The sequence below is a fragment of the Pristiophorus japonicus genome, unplaced genomic scaffold, assembly GCF_044704955.1.
Source record: "Pristiophorus japonicus isolate sPriJap1 unplaced genomic scaffold, sPriJap1.hap1 HAP1_SCAFFOLD_29, whole genome shotgun sequence".
NCBI lineage: Eukaryota > Metazoa > Chordata > Chondrichthyes > Pristiophoridae > Pristiophorus > Pristiophorus japonicus.
In genome coordinates, this window is record NW_027252668.1 from 7,000,379 (window position 1) to 7,014,186 (window position 13,808).

At 53.4% G+C, this 13,808-nt stretch overlaps 2 protein-coding genes across 2 annotated transcripts in view; both read right to left on the reverse strand.

The window, feature by feature from the left end:
* Positions 1-13,808, reverse strand: part of LOC139248262 (zinc finger protein 551-like) — a 362,606-nt gene that overhangs the window by 241,856 nt on the left and 106,942 nt on the right. The window lies entirely within an intron of this gene.
* LOC139248172 (histone H2A type 2-A-like) lies at positions 6,809-7,195 on the reverse strand. The gene has a single exon (XM_070871914.1). The coding sequence runs from the start codon at positions 7,193-7,195 to the stop codon at positions 6,809-6,811; it is 387 nt and encodes a 128-aa protein (XP_070728015.1).

Sequence of the window (13,808 nt, forward strand, 5' to 3'; positions counted from 1 at the left end):
TCTATTGAGGGTGTGCAGCAATGGTTCACCAGACTGATTCCTGGACTGACATATGGGGAGAGACTGGATCAACTGGGCCTTTATACATTGGAGTTTAGAAGGATGAGAGGGGATCTCAAAAACATAAAAGATTCTGACGGGATGGGACGAGACAGGTTAGATCCGGGTAGATTGTTCCCGATGTTGGGGAAGTCCAGAACCAGGGGACACAGTCTTAGGATAAGGGGTAGGCCATTTAGGACTGAGATGAGGAGAAACTTCTTCACTCAGAGAGTTGTTAACCTGTGGAATTACCTGCCACAGAGAGTTGTTGATGCCAGTTCATTGGATATGTTCAAGAGGGAGTTAGATAATGGCCCTTATGGCTAAAGGGATCAAGGGGTATGGAGAGAAAGCAGGAAAGGGGTACTGAGGGAATGATCAGCCATCAGAATGGTGGTGCAGACTCGAATGGCCAAATGACCTACTGCTGCACCTATTTTCTGTTTCTCTGCCCCCAAGTTCTAGTCTCCCCTATCAGTGGAAACATCCTCTCTGCATCCACCTTGTCAAGCCCCCTCATAATCTTATACGTTTCGATAATATACCTCTCATTCTTCTCAATTCCAAGGAGTCGAGGCCAACGTTCCCTCATCAGTCAACCCCCTCATCTCCAGAATCAACCTAGTGAACCTTCTCTGAACTGCCTCCAAAACTAGTATATCCTTTCTTAAATATGGAAACCAAAACTGTACGCAGTATTCCAGGTGTGGTTTCATCAATATAACTGCAGCAAGACTTCCCTGCTTTTATACTCCATCCCCTTTGCAATAAAGGCCAACATTCCATTGGCCTTCCTGATTACTTGCTGTACCTGCATACTAACCTTTTGATTTCATGCACCAGGACCCCCAGTACTGCATCACTATGCAATTTTTCTCCATTTAAATAAGAACTTGTTCTGCCAAAGTGCATAACCTCACACTTACCAACATTACACTCCATCTGTCAAATTTTTGTCCACTCACTTAGCCTGTCTATGTCCTTTTGCAGGTTTTTTGTGTACTTATCACACACATCTTTTCCTCCCAACTTTGTATCGTCAGCAAACTTGACGATGTTCTACTCGGTCTCTTCTTCCAAGTCGTTAATATAGAGTGTAAATAGTGGGGTCCCAGCACTGATCCCTGTGGCACCCCACTAGTTACTGGTTGCCAACCCGAGAATGAACCATTTATCCCGACTCTCTAGTTAGCCAATCCTCTATCCATGCTAATATATTATCCTCAACCCCGTGAACTTTTATCTTGTGCGGTAATCTTTTATGCGGCACCTTGTCAAATGCCTTCTGGAAGTCCAAATACACCACATCCACTGGTTCCCCTTTATCACCCTGTTCGTTACATCCTCAAAGAATGCCAGCAAATTTGTCAAACATGAATTCCCCTTCATAAATCCATGCTGACTCTGTCTGACTGAATTATGCATTTCCAAATGTCCTGCGATTGCTTCTTTAATAATCGACTCCAACATTTTCCCAACCACAGATGTTAGGCTAACTGGTCTATAGTTTCCTGCTTTTTGTCTGCCTCCTTTTTTTAAATAGGGGCATTATATTTGCAGTTTCCCAATCTGCTGGGACCGCCCCAGAATCCAGGGAATTTTGGTAAATAACAACCAATGCATTCCACTATCCCTGTCGCTACTTCTCTTAAGACTCAGTACCTGTCAGTTTCTGATGTAAGAGTGTGGGTTTTATTCTATATCTCTCAGTTTCTGGTAGATAAGTGTGGTGCTCAATATGTACCTGTCAGTATCTGGTTTGTGAGTGTGGATTAAAGCTGTAACTGTCAGTAATTGGTATGTGAGTGTTGGTTATATTCTGTACCCGCCAGTCTCTAGCACGAGAGCAAGTGTCCCGGCTCCCTCTTCACCCCGCACCCCATCCCAGGACACACCCTCAGCCCTCAGGACACTCACCCTCAGCCCCCGGCTCCCTCTCCCCCCAGGACACGCTCCCTCTCCCCCCGGGACACTCACCCTCAGCCCCCGGCTCCCTCTCCCCCCGGGACACTCACCCTCAGCCCCCGGCTCCCTCTCCCCCCGGGACACTCACCCTCAGCCCCCGGCTCCCTCTCCCCCCCGGGACACTCACTCTCAGCCAATAGATACACTTTGTGAAACTCCTCACATCCTCACCGTCAGGCTGTGTTTCCACTGTTCACTGTCGAAGAACAACAGACACGGAGAGATTGGGACTGAATCAGGAACATTCACTACAGATTTGGGGAAAGAAAGCAGCAATGATTTGAAAGAGCGAGGTGATTTACTTTCACTGTTACCCCACACTGTATACACAACTATTTTAGTAAAACAATAAATCAAGTGCCCCCTTATTAAAGGGGCATTAAAACAGACAAATTAAACTTTGGTATTAAATGGATCAAATTAAAATTTGGTTCCCGCGGGTGATGATGCACTCCAGTCCCTCTGGCGCCCATCTCTCACAGAAGGCCACGATCGTACCGGTGAACACCGCATGCTCAATCTCCAGGGACACCCTGGCACAAACATAACCGTGGAAGAGAGGCAGGCAGTCGGGCTGAACACCCCCTCGACCCCCCTTGGCTGGACCGGTTAATGGCTACCTTGACCATGCCCAGGAGCAGTCCTACGAGGAAGCCTTCCGATCTGCCCGCTCCCCTCCGCACAGGGGACCCAAAGATCAGGAGCGGGGGACTGAAGTGCAAACGATTGCATCCTTCTGCAGGAGCCATCAAGCAAACTCTACCAAGTAACGTTCATTGGTTCATGTGCAACGGCCTGCGGAGAACCATGAGATGCTACTGTAAGAACTGCTTACAACCAGAGTCATCAGAGGACCATTTTATCCTCAAGTAGAAAGTAAGAGACTGTCCACACACAGCCCGAGAATGGCCTCTCCCTCCCCCACTCACTCCATGTTGCGGAACTAGTTCCTGCTCCACTCTGCCTCTGACAAACAAACAGCCCCCGATGGAACTAAACCAGGAACGTTCAGTGCTGGTTAGGAGAGAGAAAGCAGCAATGATTGTAAACAGCAGATTCTGCCCATTCTGTCTCCCTTCCCCTTGGACACACACTGTCCACACACAGCCCGAGAATGGCCTCTCTCCCTCCCCCCACTCACACCACGCACTGACACTGGTTCTTGCTTCACTCCGCCCCTTACACACAGCCCCCGACTCCCCCTGAACTCCCCCCGGACTCAGTGCCGGTCTCTGAGCCCATCTGCGGACACGCTCCCAAAGCGCTGCGCTGCTGTAAGGAGGCTGCTGCTCGCTGCCTTACCCCGGGGCCGCGGGCTCTCCATTCCCGGCTGTTTGAAACCATCTTCTTCCGCTCACTGAGAGAATGGCGATCACAGGCAGGACTGGGGGAGGGGAGGGCGCATGCGCTCTTCTGCTCACTGGGAATCGACACGGGGGGGCGGGGCTGAGCCGCGCATGCGCAGCTCTCTGCAATAATTCAGCCTGTAAAAATCAAAGTGCACCTTTCCCAATTTACTTTTATCAGAATCTGACAAAGGAACTGGGCCTGGGGGGAAAGGACAGAGAATGATTAAAGCTGGGAGCCTTGTCCCTTGGAGATGCTCAATTTGGGATCATTCCGTGCAGAGTGTTTCTCTCTCCATGAGCCCGTCTTCACAAAGCAATCCTGCAGAAACATCGGAGGGACGAGGGAGTGGGAGTGTTTGCTGGGACCGTGCAGGAGTTAATATCTGACAGAAAGAGTCCGAGATTAGTTGAAACACTCTCACTGTGAATAATACCGAAGTGTACAATCAAGAGGTTATAGGTAGGGAGGAACTTATTACAATCACTGTCACTAATGAAGCAGTACTCGGTAAAATAATGGGACTAAAGGCGGACAGGTCCCCTGGACCTGATGGCTTACATCCTATGGTCTTAAGAAATGTGGCTGTAGAGATAGTGGATGCATTGTTTGTAATCTACCAAAATTCCATGGATTCTGGGGAGGTCCTAGCAGATTGGAAAATTGCAAATGTTTAAAAAAGGAGGCAATCAAAAAGCAGAAAACTATAGACCAGTTAGCCGAACATCTGTTGTTGTGAAAATGCTGGAGTCCATTATTAAGGAAGCAGTAGCAGGACATTTGGAAAAGCATGATTCAATCAAACAGAGTCAGCATGGTTTTATGAAAGGGAAATCATGTTTGACAAATTTGCTGGAGGTCTTTGAGGATGTGACAAGCACGGTAGCTAAGGGGCAGCCTGTGGATGTGGTGTATTTGGATTTCCAGAAGGCATTCGATAAGGTGTCACATAAGAGGTTACTGCACAAGATAAAAGCTCATGGGATTGGGAGCAATATATCAGCATGGATAGAGAATTGGCGAACAACAGCAAACAGAGTCAGGATAAATGGGTATTTTCTGGTTGGCAAACAGTGATGAGTGGGTTGCCACAGGGATCGGTGCTGGGTCCTCAAATATTTACAATCAATATTAATGACTTGGATGAAGGGGCCGAGTTTAATTTAGCCAAGTTTGCTGATGATACAAAGATGGGTGGGAAAGCAAATTATGATGAGGACACAGTAGATATGCAAAGGGATCTCGACAGGCTAAGTGAGTGTGCAAATATTTGGCAGATAAAAACATAAGAAATAGGAGCCAGAGTAGGCCATATGGCCCCTCGAGCCTGCTCCACCATTTAATACAATCATGGCTGATCCGCTCATAGACTCAGGTCCACTTCCAGATGGAGTATAATGTGGGAAAATGAGAGGTTATCCATTTTGGCAGAAATAATAGTAAAGAAAATTATTATATAAATGGAGAAAAATTGCAATGTGCAGCAGTACAGAGAGCCTTGGGGGTCCTTGTACATGAAACACAAAAAGTTAGTGTGCAGGCACAGCAAGTAATCAGTAACACAAATGGAATGTTGGCTTTTATTGCAAGGGGGATATAGTATAAAAGCAGAGAAGTCCTGCTACAACTGTACAGGGTATTGGTAAGGCCACACCTGGAGTACTGTGTACAGTTTTGTTCTTCGTATTTAAGGAAGGATATACTTACATTGGAGGTTGTTCAGAGAAGGTTCACTCGGTTGATTCCGGAGATGAGGGGGTTGATTTATGAGGAAAGGTTTGAGTAGGTTGAGTCTGTACACATTGGTGATCAGAAGAATGAGAGGTGATCTTATTGAAACTTATAAGATAATGAGGGGGCTTGACAAGGTGGATGCAGAGAGGATATTTCCACATAGGGGCAACTAAAACGAGGTTACATAGTTTTAGAATAAGGGATCGCCCATTTAAAATTGGGATGAGGAGGAATTTCTTCTCTCAGAGGGTTGTAAATCTATGGAATTATCTGCCCCAGACAACTGTGAAGGCTGTCATTGAATATATTTAAGGCGGAGATAGACAGATTTTTGAGCGATAAGGGAGTAAATGGTTATGGGGAGGGGACAGGGAAGTGGAGCTGAGTCCATGATCAGATCAGCCATGATCTTATTGAATGGCAGAGCAGGCTCGAGGAGCCAAATGGCCTACTCCTGTTCCGATTTGTTCTGTTCTTATGGCGCTGAGCTGCAAGATTGCAGAGAGTGCAACAGGCAAGCGAGTGAACATTGTTTCTCTCACTCTCTGACACTGTCCCGCAGTGTGGGATTAATAATGTGTCTGTCTCTGGTACAATATCAGTGAGAGGAGACTGCATCTTCTGTCTCTCCAATGGGATCTTTCAGAATAAAACGGGACTTCACCGGTCAGTCTGGAATTGATACTGTGCATCTCTTTCTGTGTCTCACCGCCCTACCTCGCACTCTCCTGTCTCTCGCTCAGCCCTCTCCCCTCTCTCTGCTTCTCAGTTTCTATCCGCTCTCTTACTGTTTGTGAAGGCGGTATACTGTTATTTAGCGTGATGTTGAAACACTGTTGGAAGTGCAAGACTGATAATGTCTCTGTTTCTCTCTGGTGCAATACGTGAAGGTGTGACACTGTTACTGAGCGTATTATGGAGACACTGATACAAAGTGTAAAACTGATACTGTGTCTGTCTCTGTGTCTTTTCCGCTGGTGCTGTGCATGAATGTGCGATAATATGGAGACACAGTTCGGGAGTTTAAGACTGATACTGTGTCTGTCTCTCGATCGCTCTCTCTGATAGCCATTTCTGGGTGTGGAGTATGGGATGGATAAATTCCAGAGAGGGGACGAGCTGCCTGCAATCTGTATCTCACCTTTAACCCAGCTCTTAATGCGGGCACAGGTGGGATACTATTTGGGATATTTTGAATTAACCAAAGCTGGAATTCTGGTTCCCTCCAGAAAATTAAAAGGTTAAAGGTCTGCATGGATCAATGTGTTCAGGATGTATATACTTCTCCCTTTTGAATTATTGCCCGAATAGGAGACGGTGGGCCCATCAACCGCTCATTCCCTTTACACTTAGCTCTTAACATCCGGTTCATATTCGGCTCTCCCAACATGTTCAATGACCAACGGTCTCACGTTCAGCTTCCGTCTGTTTTGCATTTCTCGGAAGCCAGACCCCCTCTATATTAAATCGCTGATCAGAATATCGGCTAACAACAAACATGCGGCACTGTTTGATGATCCGGACTTCTAGATGGTTATGCTTATTACTGAGAATGTCTGAGGCTCATTTCTGATCAGCAAACTCCCACCTTAATGACAGTATAGTATGTTAAATTAAATCTTGGACAATTATGTTCCACAGAACAGAAAGCAGCCCTTTCACAGATAGTGTGGGTGGCTCTGAAAAGAGCCTTTGGGTTATTAGATTAAATCCTGTCGCTTTACTTGCCCTTGGGCGCACTGGCGGTTTTCTTGGGCAGCAGCACAGCCTGGATATTAGGCAGCACCCCGCCCTGAGCGATGGTCACCTTTCCCAGCAGCTTGTTGAGCTCCTCGTCGTTGCGGATGGCCAGCTGCAGGTGTCTGGGGATGATGCGGGTCTTCTTGTTGTCGCGGGCCGCGTTGCCGGCCAGCTCCAGGATTTCAGCGGTCAGATACTCGAGCACAGCAGCCATGTAGACCGGGGCTCCGGCACCCACACGCTCAGCGTAGTTCCCCTTTCGCAGATGCCTGTGAACACGGCCCACAGGGAACTGCAGTCCGGCCCGCGAGGAGCGAGACTTGGCCTTGGCCCGAACTTTACCGCCGGTTTTTCCTCTCCCAGACATTTCCACAATCCACACGTTCAGAGAAAGAATGAGAAACTCCTCCCACATCTGCCTTTCTTGTACCTTCTGGAGGAATGCAGGGAGCGAATTTGTGATTGGTCGCTCGGTGGTGAATTTCATTGGTCTTTTCAGGTGACCAATCACAGTCTGTTTAGCCCACCAATGAAAGTAGGGCGGAAATTACTGTCTCCAACAGTCAGAATATCGATTTTTAATTCAAAAACCCCGCCAAGAAATTTTAAAATAGCGGATTATGTTAATATAAATTCACCATTAGTCAAAGATTTCCCAACACGTTTTAATTAATTTTGTCTTTTACATCTTCCCCTTGCAAGTTCCAGGCTGTTACAATCAGGATTAAATTTGGGTACTATTTCAAACTGTCTAATGGGCAGGAATCAATCCCCACCGATTCTGTAACGGGACACATTCCAACTCAATCTTTGTAAAAGTTGGGTTTCACAGATTATCGATCGATCCCCTGCAAAGGCGGGAGTGAGCCCAGAACTGGGGGTCCTTCTGTGAAAAGAGAAGAGGGACAGAGTGTTCAAACTGACCCGGTTCTGATCTCTGTGAGAACTCCCATTCTGGGTTGTTACACTGCGGGGAGTGTCGGCTTAATAAACGGACTGACCCGCAACAGGAATTGAAAAATAAACTTGAAAAGGGCTTGCGAGAGAATGTGTGACTGAAATCTGAGTCTCAGCCCCTAAACAAGCTCTTAATTCGGCAGGCGGTGTAAATGAACGGGTCTGAGAGCAAAGGGAAACAGCGACCAGGGACCGTGTTTGTAGTTGGCGGAAAATTCCAGCGACGCTAAGGTGGAACCGGACAGTGAAACTGATATGAGAATTCAAAACTAAATCTACAACTGGAAGTGTAAAACTTCTCAAACATACTTGTTCAGGAAATAATTACAGTAAACAGAGTGTAAAGGGAGATGCGTTTGTGCAGCTCTTTCAGAGAGGTTGTGGGTGGCTCTTAAAAGAGCCGTTGTGTTTGGGGTTTGATCTGTCAGGACAGCGGGCAGTCTCACTTGGAGCTGGTGTACTTGGTCACCGCCTTTGTCCCTTCTGACACGGCGTGCTTGGCCAGCTCCCCGGGCAGCAGCAGGCGCACGGAGGTCTGGATCTCCCGGGAACTGATGGTGCGGCGCTTGTTGTAATGGGCCAGGCGGGAAGCCTCACCCGCGATGCGCTCGAAAATATCCTTCACAAACGAGTTCATGATGCCCATGGCCTTGGAGGAGATGCCGGTGTCGGGGTGAACCTGCTTCATCACTTTGTAGATGTAGATGGCGTAACTCTCCTTCCTCGACCTTCTGCGCCTCTTGCCGCTCTTCGCTGGGGTTTTCTTGATTACTTTCTTGGCGCCTTTCTTGGCGGGACCTGTTTTCTTTTCGTCAACCATCGTCTCGTTCAGTCAGGCGCAGATTTGGAGAAACTCTGCTCGGAGCCCGCATTATATCGGCAGCCCCACACTCCGCCCACAGCCCTATGCTAATGAGGGATGGGCGAAGGCAATGGTTGTGATTGGCTTGTCAATATCCAGTGTTCTGTATCTCTCTGATTGGATGTTTAAAGAGGCCAACTAGGGGAGAGGTGTGCCTCATTAAGGGCTCCTCTGCTCAGTCACTATACAAGAGGCCAATAAAGACCATTAAGGCCTGTGACTTTGGGGTGGGTGTAGCCCTTAAAGGGACCCCGTGATGGCGACCCCATCCATGCCGGTGGCAGGGCCAGCAAGAACATATGCGCAGGTGGCAACCGCTTCCACGGCACCTCCTGCCCCACCCGCTGCCCTGCCACCATTCAGATTAATCACAAAAAAACACGGGGTCAAGAGCTACACTCACCCCACAATGACCATCGAGGAGTGCGTGCGGGCGATGGCTGGGGTAGTCGGCCCCTCGGCCATTGTCGCAGCCTCCAAGATGTCTGGGAAGGCCGTGTTCTTCCTGGGGTCGGAGCGGGCGGTGTCCCTGGCCCTTGAAAAGGGGCTCACGGTGGGCGGGACGTTCCTGCCGGTGGACCCTCTCGAGGCCACCGTGCAGAGGGTCATCGTGTCAAACGTCCCGCCCTTTGTTTCCGCTGAGCTCCTCCTCCCTCACCTACACCAACTGGGGGAGGTAAGGTCGGGGATCAACCCCATACCGCTCGGCCTCAGGGAGAACAGCCTGCGCCACGTGTTCTCCTTCCGCCGCCAGCTCTTTGTCCGGCTGGCGCGGGAGGACATGACGGAAGGGCACTTTAATGTGGTGCACGAGGGGACTGCCTACCGCGTCTTCTGGACGTCGGACGGCGTGCGGTGCCATGCCTGCAGAGAGGTGGGGCACATTCGCAAGAACTGCCCCGCCTCCAAGGCCGCCAAACCACCGAAGGCGGCCAAGGCTGGCGCCGCCGCCACCCCTCCCCCTAGTTGCGTCCGCGTGCCGGGAGCCATAGGTGCGCGGGCATCGCCGGGGGCCCTTGCTATTACGGCCTCCGGCGGGGGGGAGGAAGAGCATCCGATCGGAAGGAAGGTGCGGGAGAAGGCAAAACATCCAGAGGCGGGTCCCCTCGGTGCGCCAGACAATTTGTTTACCGCGCTCGGCCCAACCCAGTCACCGGCGAGCGCGGGGTGCCCCGAGCCCGTGCCCGAGCCCTTGAACAACACCACAGAGGGGCCCGGGCGCGGGCAAGAAAAGGAAAAGGGGGGGGCGGAGCGGGAGGCCTCGGCAGACATGGAGGTCTCCCTGACTCCGCGCGCCCCCAGGAACAAAAGGAGGCGCGGCTCCGATGAGGCGGAGGGGGAACAACATCCCTCCGCGGAGGAGTCGGTGCCCACCGCGTGTCCCGCGTCCCCAACCAGCGCCCCCAAGCTGCGCTGTAGGCGAGAGGAGTCTGTCCCCGGGGAGGGTGAGATAGTCGAGGCTGTCCAGCCTCTGCCTCCCGGGGATGGCGTGGAAGATCTGCCTGTCGTGGGGGGCGTGGGGATCGCGGAGGAATGCATTGCCGCCGGGCCGGGCGTCCCGGGGACTGAGGCGGGCGGGGCCGAAAAGGCCGAACCTGAGCCCGCCCAGCCAATACCCAACTTCCCCCGGGAGTCGCTCGACCCGGCAGAAAATGAAACAAATGTTTATTATGACACTGTAGATGCTGGGCCGGGGGGTGGCAGCGGGGAGGGGGAGGAACACCCACCCTCGCCTCTTGCTGTGGAGCTGGAGCACTTGGAGGGCCTGGGGATTTCCTATGGCCGGGTCTCTCCTTGTTCCCCGGTTCCTGGGGCGGAGGGGGAACCCCTTCCGCTATCATTTCCCGACCCAGCACCATTTTTAAAAGAGCCCAGTGGGGACTCCTCTGCCGACGAACCTGGGGGTGGGATCGGGGCAGAGCCAGGGCCGGTTGGAGCGGCCGGGTCATTTGCCGTACCTTGTGCGGTCGATGGGCCGGCTGCTGGCGGCCACCTCCCGGAGGAGGACGGGGACTCGGTGGGGGATGCGGGTGAAAACCTAGAGACCACCGCCAGCGAGGCGGTGGATCTGCTCGCGGCCGCCGCCGAGACCATCCTCATTCCTGCAAAGGAACTCCGGGACTTTTTGGCCCAGAGCCGGGGTTGCCGCAACCAAGCCCGACTGGCCCTGGAAAAATGGTCCGAGCCAGAGCTGATCAAGGGGTCCGTCCGTGCCGCCATTAAAACCTTGGCCGCGGGCGGGCCCTTGACAAAGGCGCAACACCTTGAGCTGCGCGAGCTCGAGGGACTCCTCGCTGGGCTGCGGAGGGAGCGGAGTTCAACAAAAGACTCCGCTCCCTCCCCCACAATAGGTTAAGGTAGAGGTTGCACTATGCTTTTGCCATGAAGATAACCATAGCCAGCCTCAACATCAATGGCGGCAGAGGGGCACGCCGTAGATTTGATAATTTTTCGCTCCTGCGGGAGGGGAAATATGCGGTGTGCTTCCTGCAAGAAACCCACACTGTTCCGGGAGACGAAGCCACGTGGCTCCTGGAATGGCAAGGAGAGGTCCGCATGAGCCACCTCACCGCCATTTCTAGTGGGGTGGCCATCTTGCTGGGCCCGCATTTTCAGCCGGAGATCTTGGGGGTCGAGGATCCCGTACCAGGCCGCTTGCTGCACGTAACGGTTCGCCTGGGGGACGTGCTGCTCCATCTCGTGAACGTGTACGCCCCTCAGCCCGGCCCGCAGCAAACGCTTCTTTGAAGAGGTGTCCGCTCTTCTTGGCTCCGTCGACGTCGGCGACTGCATTGTCCTCGGGGGGGATTTTAACTGCACCCTCGAGGCGAGGGACCGCTCCGGTGCCCCGCAGTGCATGACGGCGATGGAGAAGTTGAGGGACCTGGTCGGGTCCTTCGACTTGGTGGACGTCTGGCGAAATCTCCACCCCGACTCCAGCGCCTTTACTTGGGTGAGGCCTGGAGTTGGATGGTCTAGAGTCGACCGCCTTTACGTGTCTCGGGCGTACGTTTCCTGCGTCCCGGCGGCCTCCATGCGGCCGGTGCCGTGTTCGGACCACCACCTGGTGTGGGCGGAGCTCGCTTCGCTCCGCGCGAGGACGGGGTCCGCGTACTGGCACTTTAACAACCGGCTGCTGGAGGACGTGCGGTTCCAGGACTCGTTCCGTCGATTCTGGTCCGACTGGAGAAGGAAGCAGGGGTGCTTCCCCTCCTTGAGGCTATGGTGGGATGTGGGTAAGGCTCACGTCCGCGTCTTCTGTCAAGAGTATGCGAGGGGGTCGACCAAGAGGCGGGCGGCCAGAGTCGGGCGCCTAGAAAAAGAGGTGCTCGACCTGGAAGCCCGTCTCGGTCAAGTCGTCCAGGCCCTGCGGACGGTGTACGAAGCGAAGAAGGCCGCGCTGAAGGACCTGCAGCTCGTTGGGTCCCGAGGCGCGTTCGTGAGGTCGCGGATCCGGTTCCTGCGGGATCTGGACCGCGGCTCCCCCTTCTTCTACTCGCTGGAAAAAAGGCAGAGTGTCCATAAGCAGCTCTTGACGCTGCTGGCCGACGACGGCTCTCTCGTCTCGGATCCGGAGGGCGTCAACAACAGGGCCCGTGAATATTACGGGGCTCTGTTCTCTCCGGATCCGTCCAGCGAGGAAGCGCGTAGAGTTTTGTGGGAGGACCTGTCCCAGGTCAGCCCGGAGGGCGCCGAAAATCTGGAAGCTCCGCTAAGCCTGGCGGAGCTGACCGGTGCCCTCGACCGGCTCTCGAGGGGAAAATCCCCGGGGCTGGACGGGCTGACCGTGGAGTTCCACAGGGCGTTCTGGGACGTCCTGGGGGGCGACTACGCGCGGGTCCTGGGGGAAAGTCTGGCGACCGGGGAGATGCCCCTCTCTTGGCGCAGGGCAGTCATCGTCCTGCTGCCTAAGAAGGGCGATCTCCGCCTCCTTAAGAACTGGCGCCCGGTCTCCCTCCTCAGCACGGACTACAAAATCTTCGCCAGGGCGATGTCTGCTCGCCTTGGTGCCGTGCTGGACCACATGATCCACCCCGACCAGTCCTACACGGTCCCGGGCCGGACAATCCACGATAACATCCATCTGGTCCGGGACCTCATCCATTGTTCCCAGGAGGCTGGTCTGTCGGTCGCCTTCCTATCCCTCGACCAAGAGAAGGCGTTCGACAGGGTGGATCACGACTATCTGCTCGGAACTCTGCGCGCTTTCGGGTTCGGGACGCATTTCGTCGCCCGGATCCGACTTTTGTATGCCGCCGCGGAGTGTCTGATTAAGGTTAACGGGTCCTGGACGGCGCCCCTTCGCTTTAGGAGAGGGGTGCGCCAGGGATGCCCCATGTCCGGCCAGTTATATGCCGTTTGCGTGGAGCCTTTCCTGCGCCTCTTGCGGACGAGGTTGACGGGACTGGCTCTGCAAGGGCCGGGCGTGGAGGTCATCCTCTCGGCTTACGCCGATGACGTGCTCCTCGCGGTAGAGGATCCCGCTGACCTGCGGAGGATGCGTGAGTGCCAGGAGATTTACTCGGCCGCGTCATCCGCCAGGATCAACTGGGAGAAATGTTCCGGACTCCTGGTGGGTCAGTGGCGGGTGGACTCCCTGCCGGAGGAGCTCAGGCCTTTTGCCTGGAGCACGACCCATCTCCTCTATCTGGGAGTCTACCTTAGCCCCGACGAGGGAGCCTGGCCGGCGAACTGGCAGGAGCTGGAGGCCAAGGTCACCGCTCGCCTAGGGCGCTGGACAGGACTGCTCCGAGTGCTGTCCTACAGGGGTCGAGCGCTAGTCATAAACCAGCTGGTGGCCGCAATGTTGTGGTACCGGCTGGTCACTTTGACCCCTCCCCCTGCGTTTGTTGCCAAGATACAGAAGAAGCTGGTGGACTTCTTCTGGAACAACAGGAAGCACTGGGTCTCTGCCGCGGTCTTGAGTCTCCCGCTTGAGGAGGGCGGTCAGTCGTTGGTGTGCGTCAGCGCCCAGCTCGTGACTTTCCGTCTTCAGACCCTGCAGAGATACCTTTACGTCGAGCCCCCTCCTAGGTGGTGCGCTCTGGCGAGGTATTTCTTCCGCCAGCAGCGCGACCTCAATTATGACACTCAGCTCCTGTTTGTGAACTTGGGGGGTGCCAGGACCGCCCTCCGGGAGCTGCCTGTCTTTTACAGGGAA